The sequence below is a fragment of the Arachis hypogaea genome, chromosome 14 (genome assembly GCF_003086295.3).
Source record: "Arachis hypogaea cultivar Tifrunner chromosome 14, arahy.Tifrunner.gnm2.J5K5, whole genome shotgun sequence".
Lineage (NCBI taxonomy): Eukaryota > Viridiplantae > Streptophyta > Magnoliopsida > Fabales > Fabaceae > Arachis > Arachis hypogaea.
The window spans coordinates 130,775,703-130,789,278 of record NC_092049.1 but is presented as its reverse complement, the minus strand read 5'-3'; the positions used below and the strand labels follow the sequence as shown (position 1 = coordinate 130,789,278).

The window sequence follows — 13,576 nt, the reverse complement described above, 5'->3', positions numbered from 1 at the left end:
TGTACAGGGTTCCATATTTTTGTTTTCGTGACAGGTAGATATCATTAATCCGCCCAGTCCAATTGAACAGATGATGCAACTCCTTCTTAGAAATATCTTCTGGAAGATGATCAACGAATATAGTGAACGATTCATTTTCCAATCGATAGTACTCTTCTCTATTCCAAACCCTAGGATCCCTACGAAAAAACCTACTTCTACCCCTCTCAGTGTTTCCCACCCCTCTCTCTCTCTCTCTCATCTCAGCCAATTATGGTTTATCATATGATCTGATATATAAATAAATAAAGACTTTTTTAAATCAATAAATAAAGTTGATTTTAAGAAAACATTTTAAAAGAAATTGAATTTGAAGGATTGCTTTTGAAACTGAAAGGGTCAAATGTGGAGGTTCTTGTTTCTGGACCCAAGGAAATGAGGCCGGAGGTAGCGGCTGTTTGCTCATTTAATTTGGCTGAAAATCTGCACTTTGAGTCCTTTAGCTTTTAACTGGTGATTTTACTTGTATTGCTAGAAAATGTAAAATACTTAGCTATTAGCCAGAGTTGATCTTAGTTAGCTTATTTTGAGTTAGAATTTTGTTATTTTTTGATAGTGTAAATTGGTTATGTAACAAATGTTAGATCCTAGTTCCTAGCTACCACCAATGACAATGCGTCTAAATTCTAATAGTCTCCTTTGCTTCTAGAAAATAAAATCTGTCATAAGGAATACAATAAAAAAAAAAAAGATAAAAAGGTTTTTTAGTTCCATATCTTTTTTTTAGAATATTAACATACAAACAGTTTAATATTTTCTAAATCTAAATCATTTCATACATGGTTACATCAAACTCAAATTTATATAACACCAAATGCAGATTGACATGGACTAAATTTGTGCATTGCTAAGGCTTCCATAGCTTTTAAGCACTGATATTTCAAGTTCCCAGACCCAGAAAAATGAGATCACTTCAGTTCTTGGCCAAACTCATATTTGTATACTTCATCTTCTTCAAAAACTGATCAAAATTGGAAAAGAAAAAGTGAAAATATTATTAGCTTTCAAAGTTATCTTTCCGACAAATTTATATATAGGATTGATGCAATGCTGCTTCAATTCAAGCAGTGTTCTGTTAGTACAAGATTATTAGCAAACACTAAAAATGTCTGTGTGTGAAAACAGGAAAGTGAGTGGAAGCTGCTTGTGTAACTTCTATCAGCATAAGGCTTTGCTTTGTTGACTTGTGTGGAAAAGACAAAAAAGGTGAATTGGTCATTGCCTGAAAATGATATAATATTTTACTATTTTCATTTGTGTGTTTTTGAGTAAATGAATGTGTTAATCAATAACTATATAAAACTTATTATAATTTATAGTTAGCGTTAAAGAAAATAAAACATTCTCTGCAGATACTTGGATATTTTGCACTTTGGTTATATTATTTATGAAATTTGTTTATAAACATGAATCATATTTGATTATAGATTTGAACATAAGACTACTACTTTCTTATACAAGTGACTGATAAACGGCTGATTTTTGGATCATGTGCGTTGTAATATTATAATAATAATAATCTTAAGATATATTTTCTCTATATTACTACTATTAAAAGTTGTGAAAAAAAAGCAAGAAAACTTCGTATAAAAAGTGTCTTTATCGATGCCATTAGAAGCCAGGTAGAAATTATGATGGTTGGACACAGATGAACACGAAAATAAAGTAAATGGAGGCTACATGTCCAATATCTAATTAACGAGTGACGTCAAATATAGCATCCTTTTTCCTCTTGGCAAGATGATTGTTGTTTCACATTTCCAACTCCCAACACGTGTCTTCAATTACCTAAAAACAATGAGTTGAAGGCCGTGAAGTGAAACGATTTTGCAACCATTGAATGGAAGCACATGCAAAGCAGATATTGTTTGAAGAAAAAATTTAATTGGACATGTGTAATTATGTTTGTTATGGGTTAGTTAATTATGAGTAGTAGGAAATCTGTTATGAAGTAAGCATCAAGTATATAATAACCCTCCATTTGGGTAATGAATGAGAAAATCATACTCATTTCTCATATTCACCTTCTCTAATCTAAGTAACTGGTGCACTAACAATGTAAATGAGAAGTAGCGATAGCAGAATCAATAAGTTCGAGTATGAATGTTGAGCTATCAGAATTCAGAAGCATAACTAATATATACAAATGGATTGCTCATGCTTTTACAATAAAAGACATATTACAAAATGTGTATTAAGAAGTCAGTAATATGGCAGCACGCTCTTCCTCTTGTTCATACAGTGGAGGGGAAACCACTAGCATCTTATTCCTAGAAGCTGGAGAATGTGAGATCATGTCCATATTCAGTTCAAAGAGTTGCTTTTCTTTTCCCTGTTTGGGATTTTCTTTTCTTAAAATCTTGAATGTCTTGCTTGCACACCCAACGTGCACTCCTGTCTTTCAATAGGCACCCAGCCAGTGCTCAATATTTTGACATGAAAACAAGGATAATCAGAAAAATATTCAGGTTCACCTTCGCTGACCTGTTCCTGCAGCCGAATCAAAGGTTTAAACCCCATATATGGGCGATATTCATTGTCATTGAAGTAATCATTGGTCAAGCAGAGAATGTAAAGGTTATAACCTTTGCACATTCTATATGTTCTCCAAGGGATGATGCATCCATTACCATATCTAGCAGAATAAATTAAAAACCACTGATTTATCAAATCACCCAAGACACTGTATAAAACAAGAAACATAATTAACCTTTGCATGGCAATCAAACTTTAGCAATCAAAGTTCTAATGAGGTGCATCAAAGACATAACCCACAGAACTAGGTAGGTTATTCTTTATCAATAATCACAGATCAAAACAACTCGAAACTTACAAGAATGGCAACTAAGTTGACGTTGGTACTCTCCATGGCCTGCAGATTTTCTCCTTCCCTCTGTAATGAATCTGAATCTGTGTTGTTATTCTTCCCAAACAAGTTCTATGCTGCAGCAATGAAAAAGTCAAACCATTGTGAATCTCAAGCGCCATCTTCCTAAACACCCTCCAACCCAACAAAAAAATTTTGTTGTAACCTCATTGCAACAATTTACACATGAAACCAAGATTAAAATGTTTCCCGCATGATATTTAAAAAAGATAGAAATGCTATCACACTTGAACTCAAATACAACCTCCAAATTCCCAATTCATATTCCTCCCCACCCACCTTTTTTCATATTCACAATTTGAAACACGCAATTTAACACAGTCGCACATTTCCAGGAATCACATAACACAAACTCGCCACTATCGGAAACCAACATATTATTTTTCCTAAAAATGGAAAGAGAAAGAATTACAAAATAAAATACAACTTCAAATACCAATCTATTATATATCTATTATATATCTCTAATTTTAAGGCTAAAATGTGCCACATGTCATTCTCTTCTCTCTTCCTTTCTTTATCTCTTTCATTTTTTTATTTACTCTATCTCTCTTATATATCATTATCAATGACTAATTACGAATTTGACAATTAAAATATACAACATAACATTCTCTAATTATATTTAAATTAAATTAAAATTAAAATTAAAATATAGCTATATTATATATTAAATTTATATATTACTAACTAATTTAATAACTAAAATGTGTCACATGACACTCTCTTATTAAAATTTAGATAAAATATTTTCCTCTTAAATTAGTGAACATTCTTCTTATATTTTCTTATCTACCTCTCTCTTTTTTTCTATTTCTCTTTATTCTTCCCACTCTATATATAATTTATAATTCATATTTTATATTAGTAATTTGACAAATCAAAATGTATCACCAGATATTTTTATTATAATTAAAATAAAAAATTTTCTTAGCTTCCAAAATTAACAAACTCCATCTCTCATTCTTCTTCTTTATCTTTCTCTCTCCTTTCTCTCATTCTTTATTTTTCTCTACCTTTAAGTTCTACGAAAAATAGAATTAACAACATAATATAATTTAAATTAAAAATATTATTATATACATATTTTTTTATTTAATTTTAAATTTTTACTGCTTATCTTTTTAATATATATTTTTACTTTTTTTTAATATTTATTACATATAATTTTAAAAAAATACTAATGTTATGATTAAAAATTAAAATTAAAATTCAATTATTTTTAAAAAAAATAAGTTAATTTTATAACTATCAATATAAATTTTTTTTATGTTAATATCTAATTATATTTTTATATATATAGAAAAAAATATTATTTTTAAATAGCAAATATAAAAATTAATTATTTCTATTTGTACAACAAACTTAATATCTAATCAAATATAAAAATATACATGTTAAATTCTTTCAAATTTTAGATAACGAATGTTAAAATTAAGTAAAAAATTAAATTCTTTCATTTAAAAATAATAACTAAAAAACTTATTATTTAATTTTGTTTAAGACTCTGGTCTTCTTAGTCGACGGGGACTTTTGTCCCTTACGACCATTTTATAAAAGTAGTTTAATGTTATAAATTTTTTGTGTCATAATCTATAATACCAGGATCGATGTAATTTTAAAAAATTTATATTCCCGTAATAGTATTACCGGTAAAAATACTAGTATTATATAAACTCAAGATTTACATTTATCTCTGGGTTCACATGGCTATTGGATAGATGCAATGAGGTCTCTGAAAAGCTTCAAATCTGGGGAACCATTTAGCTGAAGAGATCTAAGCACTCTCAATAGCGCTCTCCACTATGGCAGCACGCTCTTCCTCTTGTTCATACAGTGGAGAGGCAACCAGGAGCATCTTATTCCTCTTGTTCATATAGAAGGTGAAGAATGTGAGATGATGTCCATGTTCAGTTCAAGAGTTGCTTTTCTTTTCCTTGTTTTCAGTTTTGATTTGTTGAAATGTTGAATGTCTTGCTTGCACACCCAACGTGCTCAAGATCTCCGTAAACGGATATTATCATAATGATTACTGGGAAATAGCAATTGGAAGCGATTGTGTTGGCATAACAGCTTACTAAAATAGTAACTGTTCACGCACACAATGCATAAATTATTATCTAACTACAGCGCTCGTTAAATAAGCTCTTGTTGATTAATTCTTTACCGTTGCAGATCAGCCAAGGCTGTACGTCATCATTTACTGAAGGATTTTCAATTAGGAAATAGAGAGCAAGTGCGATGGTTTCAGTTGAAGGGAATGAGACTGATACTGTGTTACCTTCTTCCTGATGATCAAACCATGATGGAATTTCCTTCCCAGGTATCCCCATTTGCAAGAAGTCTTCACGATCTTGGCTAGCTGATTCTGCAAAGACACAACACGCCTTTGATATAACACCATTTACATTTGATGCAACCAGTGAATAACAACCCAGTGCGTCTAATACTCTTAGACTTGATGGAAGCTTTAGCTTGCACATATTTGAGAAAGCTAAATCTCTTATATCCAAATCTGTCCACTTCATGTAACGTAAAACGATGCCATGAGTTGCTTCAAATTCCTACATAGATTATTTATTCATTATGGATTCTTATCGTAATTCTATACATCATACAATTGTAAGAAAATGGCACATACCTTGTTTTGTGTAAGGACACGATCAACATCTTGATAAGACCACAATCTACTACGCTTGCTCAGATTGTTGGGAGATTCTTGCTTTACAATATGTTTGCCCATATCTTCAAGAAGGTCATGCATCCTGAGTATATCGCCACACTCATCATCATTTGTTCTGGTTAGCAAAGATTTATCTATTAAAGTAGCAATGCCAATTTCAGCATGATAACCACACCTGTTTAATATATTTGTCACTTTCTCTAAATATTCTCCTTTAAAAAAGCAAGAAATATCTAAAAAAATATTCTTTTCCAAATGATCTAAACCATCATAACTTATTTTCAATGTATTAAAAATTTTGTTACGTGGACAGCTCTTTATTTTTTCAATAGCACTCTGCCAAACATGAATGGTTCATCCACAAAGGTGAGAACCCAATACTACAAGTGCCAATGGAAGGCCATTACAATAGGTTTTGGCCTTCTAAAAGCATTCAAATAAAAGAGTTCAAGTGCTTCATTTTGCTCCAACCCTTCAACCTTACAAATTCTATTCACGGCTCCATGCACTTCTAGTACATGTGTATCTCTAGTTGTGATTATTATTCTGCTTCCAGGACCAAACCAGTCTTGTTCACCAGCCAAATTTTCCAATTGGCCTTCATTGTCTACATCATCGAGAACTAGAAGGACCTTCTTACAGCATAAAGAGTCACGAATAATCCCTTTTCCCTCAAACTCGTCATTGAAAGTACCTGAATTTATGTTCATGCTAGCAAGAAGTTGCTTCTGTATTTGAACAATACCTCTTTTCTCACGTGTCTCTCTTACATTGACAAGAAAGCAACTAGCTTTAAATTCACTTCGAATGGTTTCATAGACTCTTCTAGCAATAGTTGTCTTACCTATGCCACCCATTCCACATATGCCAATGAAACGAACATCATTCACCCCAATACCGATGTGTCTAACAACTTCTTCCAACCTTGAATCATTCCCTACCAGATTCTCCATTGAAGATGGTAATTTCATAATCAATCTTTCATGTATATGTTGAGTAACGCTTTCCACGAGAATGGCCTCGTTCCTATACAAGAAAGCAATATCTGTGTAAAGTTTGGCAATAAATAGAACCAAAATAAAGTAACAATAACCTTAAGAAATTCCATTAGAACTTAGAAGGGAAATACAAAATCCTAAGGAGGATAATGTAAGTGTTCCAAAATTTCTATTCTTTGTCTTTCTGAATTTTTTTTTGTATTTTCTAATGCACATTTATTTAACTATCTATCTATTCAATTTATAATACACAAATTTTGATACCAAAGTTGTGGAAAGTTAAATTCTTGAATCTTGATAACTAATGTGATCTCCAAATTTGCCATAATGTTAATATCAAATTATTAAACTATTCTAATATTCTTTCCAACCCAATCTCATTCTTCCACCTCACAATTAAATTACATAGCCTCATAGATGTAAACGGGTAACATCACACCTTAAACGTAAATGAATTCGTTACGTGATTGGTTAATGATTAATTGTAAGCTACAGAAGTTGATTATAACTTCTTAAGTTGATAAAAGTATAAAACAAGCTACTGCTTTAATTTGAATATGACTGTACGTGTAATGTTTGAGATTTCAATAAATAATATTGTTTACATCTGAAAGATATTTTACTGAGAAGTGAGAACTGATCCAAATTATACAACAAACACACCCCATAAGATTTAGATTTTGCTCGTGCCATAAAACAAAAAGGACATTCGATATTTATATTTATGGCACATAAATTAGGACAGCAAAATAAATGAGTTTAATGGTGAGTTAGCTTACTCGAATCGTTCAGAGTCGCAATTAGAATAACTGACAACTTGTGTTAAGGCATTTCTCCATCTTCTAACCCTGTCACTTTCTTGTCCAAATCTGAGTTCATGTTTCTTGAAAGCATCTTCAAAGGCTCCAATTTGATGCCTGACGTTGCAAGGCTTGACATGATAGAACACTGCCACAATCTGTAGCCCCAGGTTGTTGCTGCACTCAACTAAATATTATGCTCAGTAAAATACTCTCATTGTTTTGTTGCTTTTATTTTTTTGTAATTTTGAATGACTTTATAAGCCTAATGAAATGTGCATAAAAATTATAGTAAAGGAAGTTTACAGAGAAAGTGGCTTCATCATTGCAACCAGAAATTATAGAAACCTATATCTGTATGAAACAATACCATATATAATTATACATGTCTTGAAGCAAATTATGGATGGCAAACATATTATTCTCATCTATTGTTATCAAAGGTCTTTCCATCAATACAAGCTTCAAAATAACAACCCTGGTTTTTTTAATGAATTTGTTACATAGTGTCTTCTTTTTCTTTTAAAACAACAAGCAATATCTAAAAAGACATTCTTTTCCATGAAATCTAAACTGTCATGACTTATTCTCTTCAACATTATTGGGCCATGAATGCTCTTTACTATTTCAATACGATGTCAATACTTCAAGTGCCAATGGAAGACCACCAATATATTTGACCACTTCTATGGATAAACTCAAATACCCTTGGACGGGTTTTTATTGTTTCGAAGCTTTTAAACAAAAGAGATCAAATTTAAAACCAATAAAGTCATTAAGTAATCGGCCACTTAGTTTTTCTTTTCTTGAATGTTTCTTCTTTATTAAGTAATCGACCACTTACTCTGATGCATAGGAAGGAGGAACCAGGGAATGATGCACAAATTCTGTAACTATACTTGCCCATGCTACGAATGTACATTATGGTGCAAGACCTGACCTAAGAATTGGGCAATTTGCTATTATTTTTGTAAAATATAACACTAATTACCTTTATAAATATATCACTAACCTCAAGTGAAGGGCATTTTATTTTAAACTATAGCCTAGAGACACCAAGGGAATGGAATTGCCCTCTTTTCTTTTTCTTTACTTTTTTTTTCTGTGTTTTTTATTTTCTTTTATTTTTTCTTTTTTGAAGGATTACTATTGCAACTGAAGGATTACTTGTATTGTTAAAAGATGTAAGATGCTTAACTATTAGCAAGAGTTGATCTTAGCTAGCTTATTTTGAGTTAGAATTTTTGTTATTTTTTGATAGTGTAAATTGGTTATGTAACAAAAGTTAGACCCTAGTCCCTAGCTACCACCAATAACAGTGCTTGCTTATAAATACTTGTAGTCTCTTGCTTCTAAAAAAATAAAATCTGTCATGAGGAACACACACACAAAATAAATAAAAAGGTTTTTAGTTCCATATCTTTTTCTAGAACATTAACATACAAACAGTTTAATATTTTATAAATTCAAATCGTTTCATGCATGGTTACATCAAACTCAAATTTATATAACACAATGCAGATTGACAACAACTGAAGTTGTGCATTGCTAAGGCTTCCACAGCTTTTAAGAACTGATGTTTCATGTTTCCAGACCCGGAAAAATGAGATCACTTTAGTTCTTGGCCAAAATCAAATTTGTATACTCCAGCTTCTTCAAAAACTAATCAAAATTGGAAAAAAAAAATGTGAAAATGTTATTAGCTTTCAAAATTGATTCTTCCAAAAAATTAAATAGTGCTCTTGGGAAATGGCCATACCTTTCTTCCCTGCCAAAGTTGTTCAGTTCACTCACATCATCTTCAAATATCTTTGTCTCACATATATTCATTATCTCAATGCTTTTGTTCAAGTCAAACAGACTTTGTCTTTCATTCTTTTGCCTTTCAATCTCACTTTTGTTCAAATCTTCAATATCCTCAATGCATGTCCAGCCAGTGCTCAATACTTTGGCATGATAACAAGGAAGATATTCGAACTCTTCAGAATCAAATTCCCCATACTCAACCTCCGGCCGAAGCAATAGTTTAAACCCCATATCTCGGTGAAATTCTCCCCTGAAGTAATCATTGGTCAAGCAGAGAATGTAAAGGTGATAACCATCACACATTCTATATGTTCTCCAAGGAATGATGCACCTATTACCATTGCTAACAGACAAATTCAACTTCACTGATTTATCAAATCCCCAAAACGTTGTATAAAACAGGAAACATACTGCAATACCCTTTAAATTTTTATTCAGATGGCAATCACTTGGATATGGGACTAGTGCTTGTGCTGCACCATTACCATTCAGAGAATAATTGACAAACAAAGATGGAATTTTGGTACTTGGGATCAGCATTTCCAAGACCACACCTTGATTTTCTTGATCCTGGCTACTAGAAGATTTAAAGGCAGTGCAAATGGTTGACAAAACATTGGATTCAAGTATGTTCAGTGATCTACACCCATATGCTTCTAATTCTCTAATACTAGGTGGAAGTTTTGGCAGAAACTGAAGACAACCACATCTATTTAGCTTAAGGGACCTAAGCTTGGAAAGTTCATGAATGCTTATTGGGATATTAGCAAACCAGTGACCACTTAGATCCAAATGCATCAATGATGGGAAGTAGCAAAATAGATCATGAGAAAAAGATATTTCACTCTGGTAACATCCACTCAAATTTAGATTACTCAACAAGGGGAGGCTTGAAATTGAAGATGGTAATCCATGAAGGTTAAAACAAGAGCCAAGATCCAAGTTCTTGAGGGTCTTTAACCTGTGAATGGTATCAGGAACAGAATCAAGTTTTCCACAACCCTTTATGTTCAAATCTTCAAGGCCAACTAAATTTTCAAGTGATGAGGGTAACTTTCCTATAGGAGTTCCGCTGAGAGAAAGCTTTGACAATTTTCTCATGCATTCTCCAAACTCCGGGGGATTTTCGAAACTCTCACAATGCTCAATGATCAGCTCCTTCAAGGAACTCATCTCCAATTTACCTGGAAGAGTTTTAAGCATTTCACAGTAGCTTAGATTTAAGTGAACAAGGTTCTTGTGGTGTACAAGGGATATGTGAACCTCAGTTAGGCTATCACAACCTTGGAGATCAAATGTTTCAAGAATGGGAACCCCAGAAATATCAGGTGTCTGCTTTAGGTTCCGGGAGCTACTCAAATCCAGGTACTTCAGCTTTTCAAAAAACTGATTAAAAAGAAAGAAAACACACAAATTTCAAAATATTATAGTCTTTCATAAGTCAATATGGTAAAATCAAATTTAAAAGATCTGTTGATGAAATGATCTAACCTTTTTGCCATGCCAAACTTGTTCAAGGTTGCTACGTTGCATTTTGATTTCAACAGCTTGATATTGTTGATTTAACAAGGGGAGAGTTTCCAAAGGACAAAAATCCCAATGCAGAACTCTTACTGCACTAGGGAAGTGGTTGAGGCCAAGGGGAAGTTCCATGTATGGTAAACTGAGATATCTTAACTGTGTTGTCTTTGAGAAGGCTTCAATGCTCCAATGTGCTGAGAATGGCTTACTCCGAAACCAATAAAATTTATCATGTCCAAAGCTTAGAACCATACTTTGAATTGCTTCTGTTCCCTGAACAAAATAAAGATGACAAGGAATAAATTTTACAATCAACTGAGATACCTAAAATGTGACCTTAAGAAATAGAAGGAAACTTGGACATTGATAAAACTTGAGGAAAATAGGAAATAAAACAAATAAATGTTTATTTTCATATCAGATCAATCAGTTGTAAAGGAAGTTTCACCTACCAGATCATTTGTCAACACTTGATGAATGTCATCTTTAGACCACAGCCTGCTACGCTTGCCTGGGTTACATGGAGATTCTTTATACACAATATGCCTCCCCATTTCTTGAAGCAAATCATGCATTTCTAACTTATTATTCTGATCTAAAGTTACCAAAGCTTTATCAATCAATGTAACAATTCCGCTTCCAATATCACTTCCAACTCCAACACAAAAATCACACATTCTTAATATATGTATTGCCTCATCTTTTTCCATTCCTTTGAAGAAACAAGCAATATCAAGAAAAATATTCTTCTCTGTTGGCATCAAATGATTGTAGCTTATTTTCAATGCATTGAGAACTTCAAAATGTGGAAAATTCATTATTTCTCTAATGGTACTATGCCAAAAGTCAGCATTTCTTCTATATAGATAGGAACCTAAAACCTCAACTGCCAAAGGAAGACCTTTAGTATATTTCACAACTTCTTTACCCAGAGAAGAATATCCTTGTTTAGGTTCAAGTTGTTTAAAGGCTTTCAAATAAAACAGATTATAAGCTTCTTCTTGATCTAACCCTTTAACTTCATAAGTTCCATGGACTCCATGTATATCTAGCAAGTGCATATCTCTGGCTGTGATTATTATTCTACTTCCAGGTCCAAACCAATCTTGATTCTCTGCTAAATTCTCTAATTGCTTTAGCTCACTTACATCATCAAGAACAAGAAGAACTTTCTTATTGCACAAAGCACTTTTTATCATTGATTTTCCATCTTCTATGTCATGAAAATAGCTATTTATGTTTAGACATGCAAGAAGGTCTCTTTGCAACTGAACAAAACCATTTTTTGCAGACAACTCTCTAACATTTCGCATGAAGCAACAAACTTTGAATTCACCTCGGATGGCTTCGAATACTGCTCTCGCTATAGTTGTCTTTCCTATGCCACCCATTCCCCATATCCCTACAAAGCGAACATCATTCAACCCAATACCTATGAGATTAATCACTTCCTCCAACCTTGAAGCAATCCCAACACGATTCTTAGTGCAAGATGGCAATTTCGGAATTAGCTTTCTATGTATGTGTTCAGAAATGCTTTCCACAAATCTTGCCTCAAGTCTAAAAAGATCATAAAGTGAAGAAAAGTCATACATCTTGCTTGTCACTCAAGAAACACTAGCAAAATAGTGTAACCGGTGTTTTAGTTTCCAAAATTAAGCAAAGATATAATTTTCTAACAAAAATACGTAGTATAAATATTATAACTTGATGAAGAATCATTCCGAAAAAAGAAATAGCACTTCAGCAATTAGATGGTTATCATTGACACCAAAACCCTTAATTACCATAATATGTTGATTGTATTTAAATTTTGATTAATACAAAAATCTTGCTAACCAATGTTATGGTGATAAGTACTAGTGTGCATTCAGATTAACATAGTAGAAAATAAATGAAGAATTACTTACTGATGTTTGGAATCCCAACCAGAATAACTAGCAATTTGTGTGAAAGCATCTCTCCACCTTCTAACCCTCTCACTGACTTCACCAAATCTGTGTTCATGTTTTCGGAAAGCTTCATCAAAGGTTCCTTTTTGGTGTCGCACATCAGAGGGCTCAACACCATAGAAGATAGGCACAATCTGTAGCCCCAGGTTGTGTTTGCAACTCCACAATCTTTTGAAGCTCATCCAAGCACCAAGCAGAGGAAGCATAGTTTGGCGAGAGAACAACGACCGCGAACATGGACTCTTGAATTGCTCTGAGAAGTTCAAGAGAGATAACTTGACCTCTCTCAAGGTCCTTGTCATCCTTGAAAGTTGTGATTCCCTTCCTTTCAAGCGAGGCACATAAATGATCAGTGAAGCCTGTGCGAGTGTCTTCACCCCTGAAACTCAAGAACACATGATAGGTCCATGATCTTGGTGAAGGAGGAGTGGAGAAAGAAGAGGCTTCAGCAGCTAAAGATGCCATTGCCATGTATACGGGAAAGTGTAATAACAGATTGTGTTTTGTGGTGTGTATATTTTTTTTAGCAATGTTGTGTTCAGTAAATATTGTTAACATGGATTAAATAGCAAATAAATATCATGGTTTAGTGCATGTGAATAGAGAGGAAAGTGAGCAGAAGCTGCTTGGGTAGCTTCCATCACAGGATAGGAGAAAGCCAGGAAGGAGTGCAAACCATTTTCTTTAAAGATATGGCCTACACACTACAGGGAAAAGAGAGGGTGCAGAATAGCTGAATAAGCGTTTACTTTGGTGATTTGTGTGGAAATTAAAATAAAGGTGAATCGTTAAGAAATAATTAAAAAGGTGAATTGGGTTGTTGCATCTAGATAAGAGCATATTGGTCTCCCATTTGCTACGTCTTCTTTTAACAATAACGGAATAACTCA

General features: G+C 33.0%; 1 protein-coding gene, 1 long non-coding RNA gene and 1 pseudogene across 2 annotated transcripts; all 3 read right to left on the bottom strand.

The window, feature by feature from the left end:
- Positions 1 to 2,101: 2,101 nt before the first annotated feature.
- LOC140178899 (uncharacterized) lies at positions 2,102 to 3,016 on the bottom strand. The gene is made up of 2 exons (XR_011871886.1): positions 2,873 to 3,016; positions 2,102 to 2,674 (listed from the first exon to the last, which is right to left on the bottom strand). It is a non-coding gene; the product is annotated as an uncharacterized lncRNA (long non-coding RNA).
- Positions 3,017 to 5,917: 2,901 nt separating this feature from the next.
- LOC112743218 (TMV resistance protein N-like) lies at positions 5,918 to 7,594 on the bottom strand. Its single transcript, XM_025792431.2, has 2 exons — positions 7,387 to 7,594; positions 5,918 to 6,635 (listed from the first exon to the last, which is right to left on the bottom strand). Exon 2 carries the CDS (start codon positions 6,578 to 6,580, stop codon positions 5,990 to 5,992), a length of 591 nt encoding a protein of 196 aa, XP_025648216.2. The 5' UTR covers positions 6,581 to 6,635; positions 7,387 to 7,594; the 3' UTR covers positions 5,918 to 5,989.
- A 1,206-nt stretch (positions 7,595 to 8,800) lies between these two features.
- LOC112744179 (TMV resistance protein N-like) lies at positions 8,801 to 13,355 on the bottom strand (annotated as a pseudogene).
- Between the last annotated feature and the right edge of the window lie 221 nt (positions 13,356 to 13,576).

Coding starts and splice junctions, on each gene's coding strand:
- LOC112743218 (XM_025792431.2), bottom strand. CDS start 6,580: ATGAAATTACCATCTTCAATGGAGAATCTGGTAGGGAATGATTCAAGG.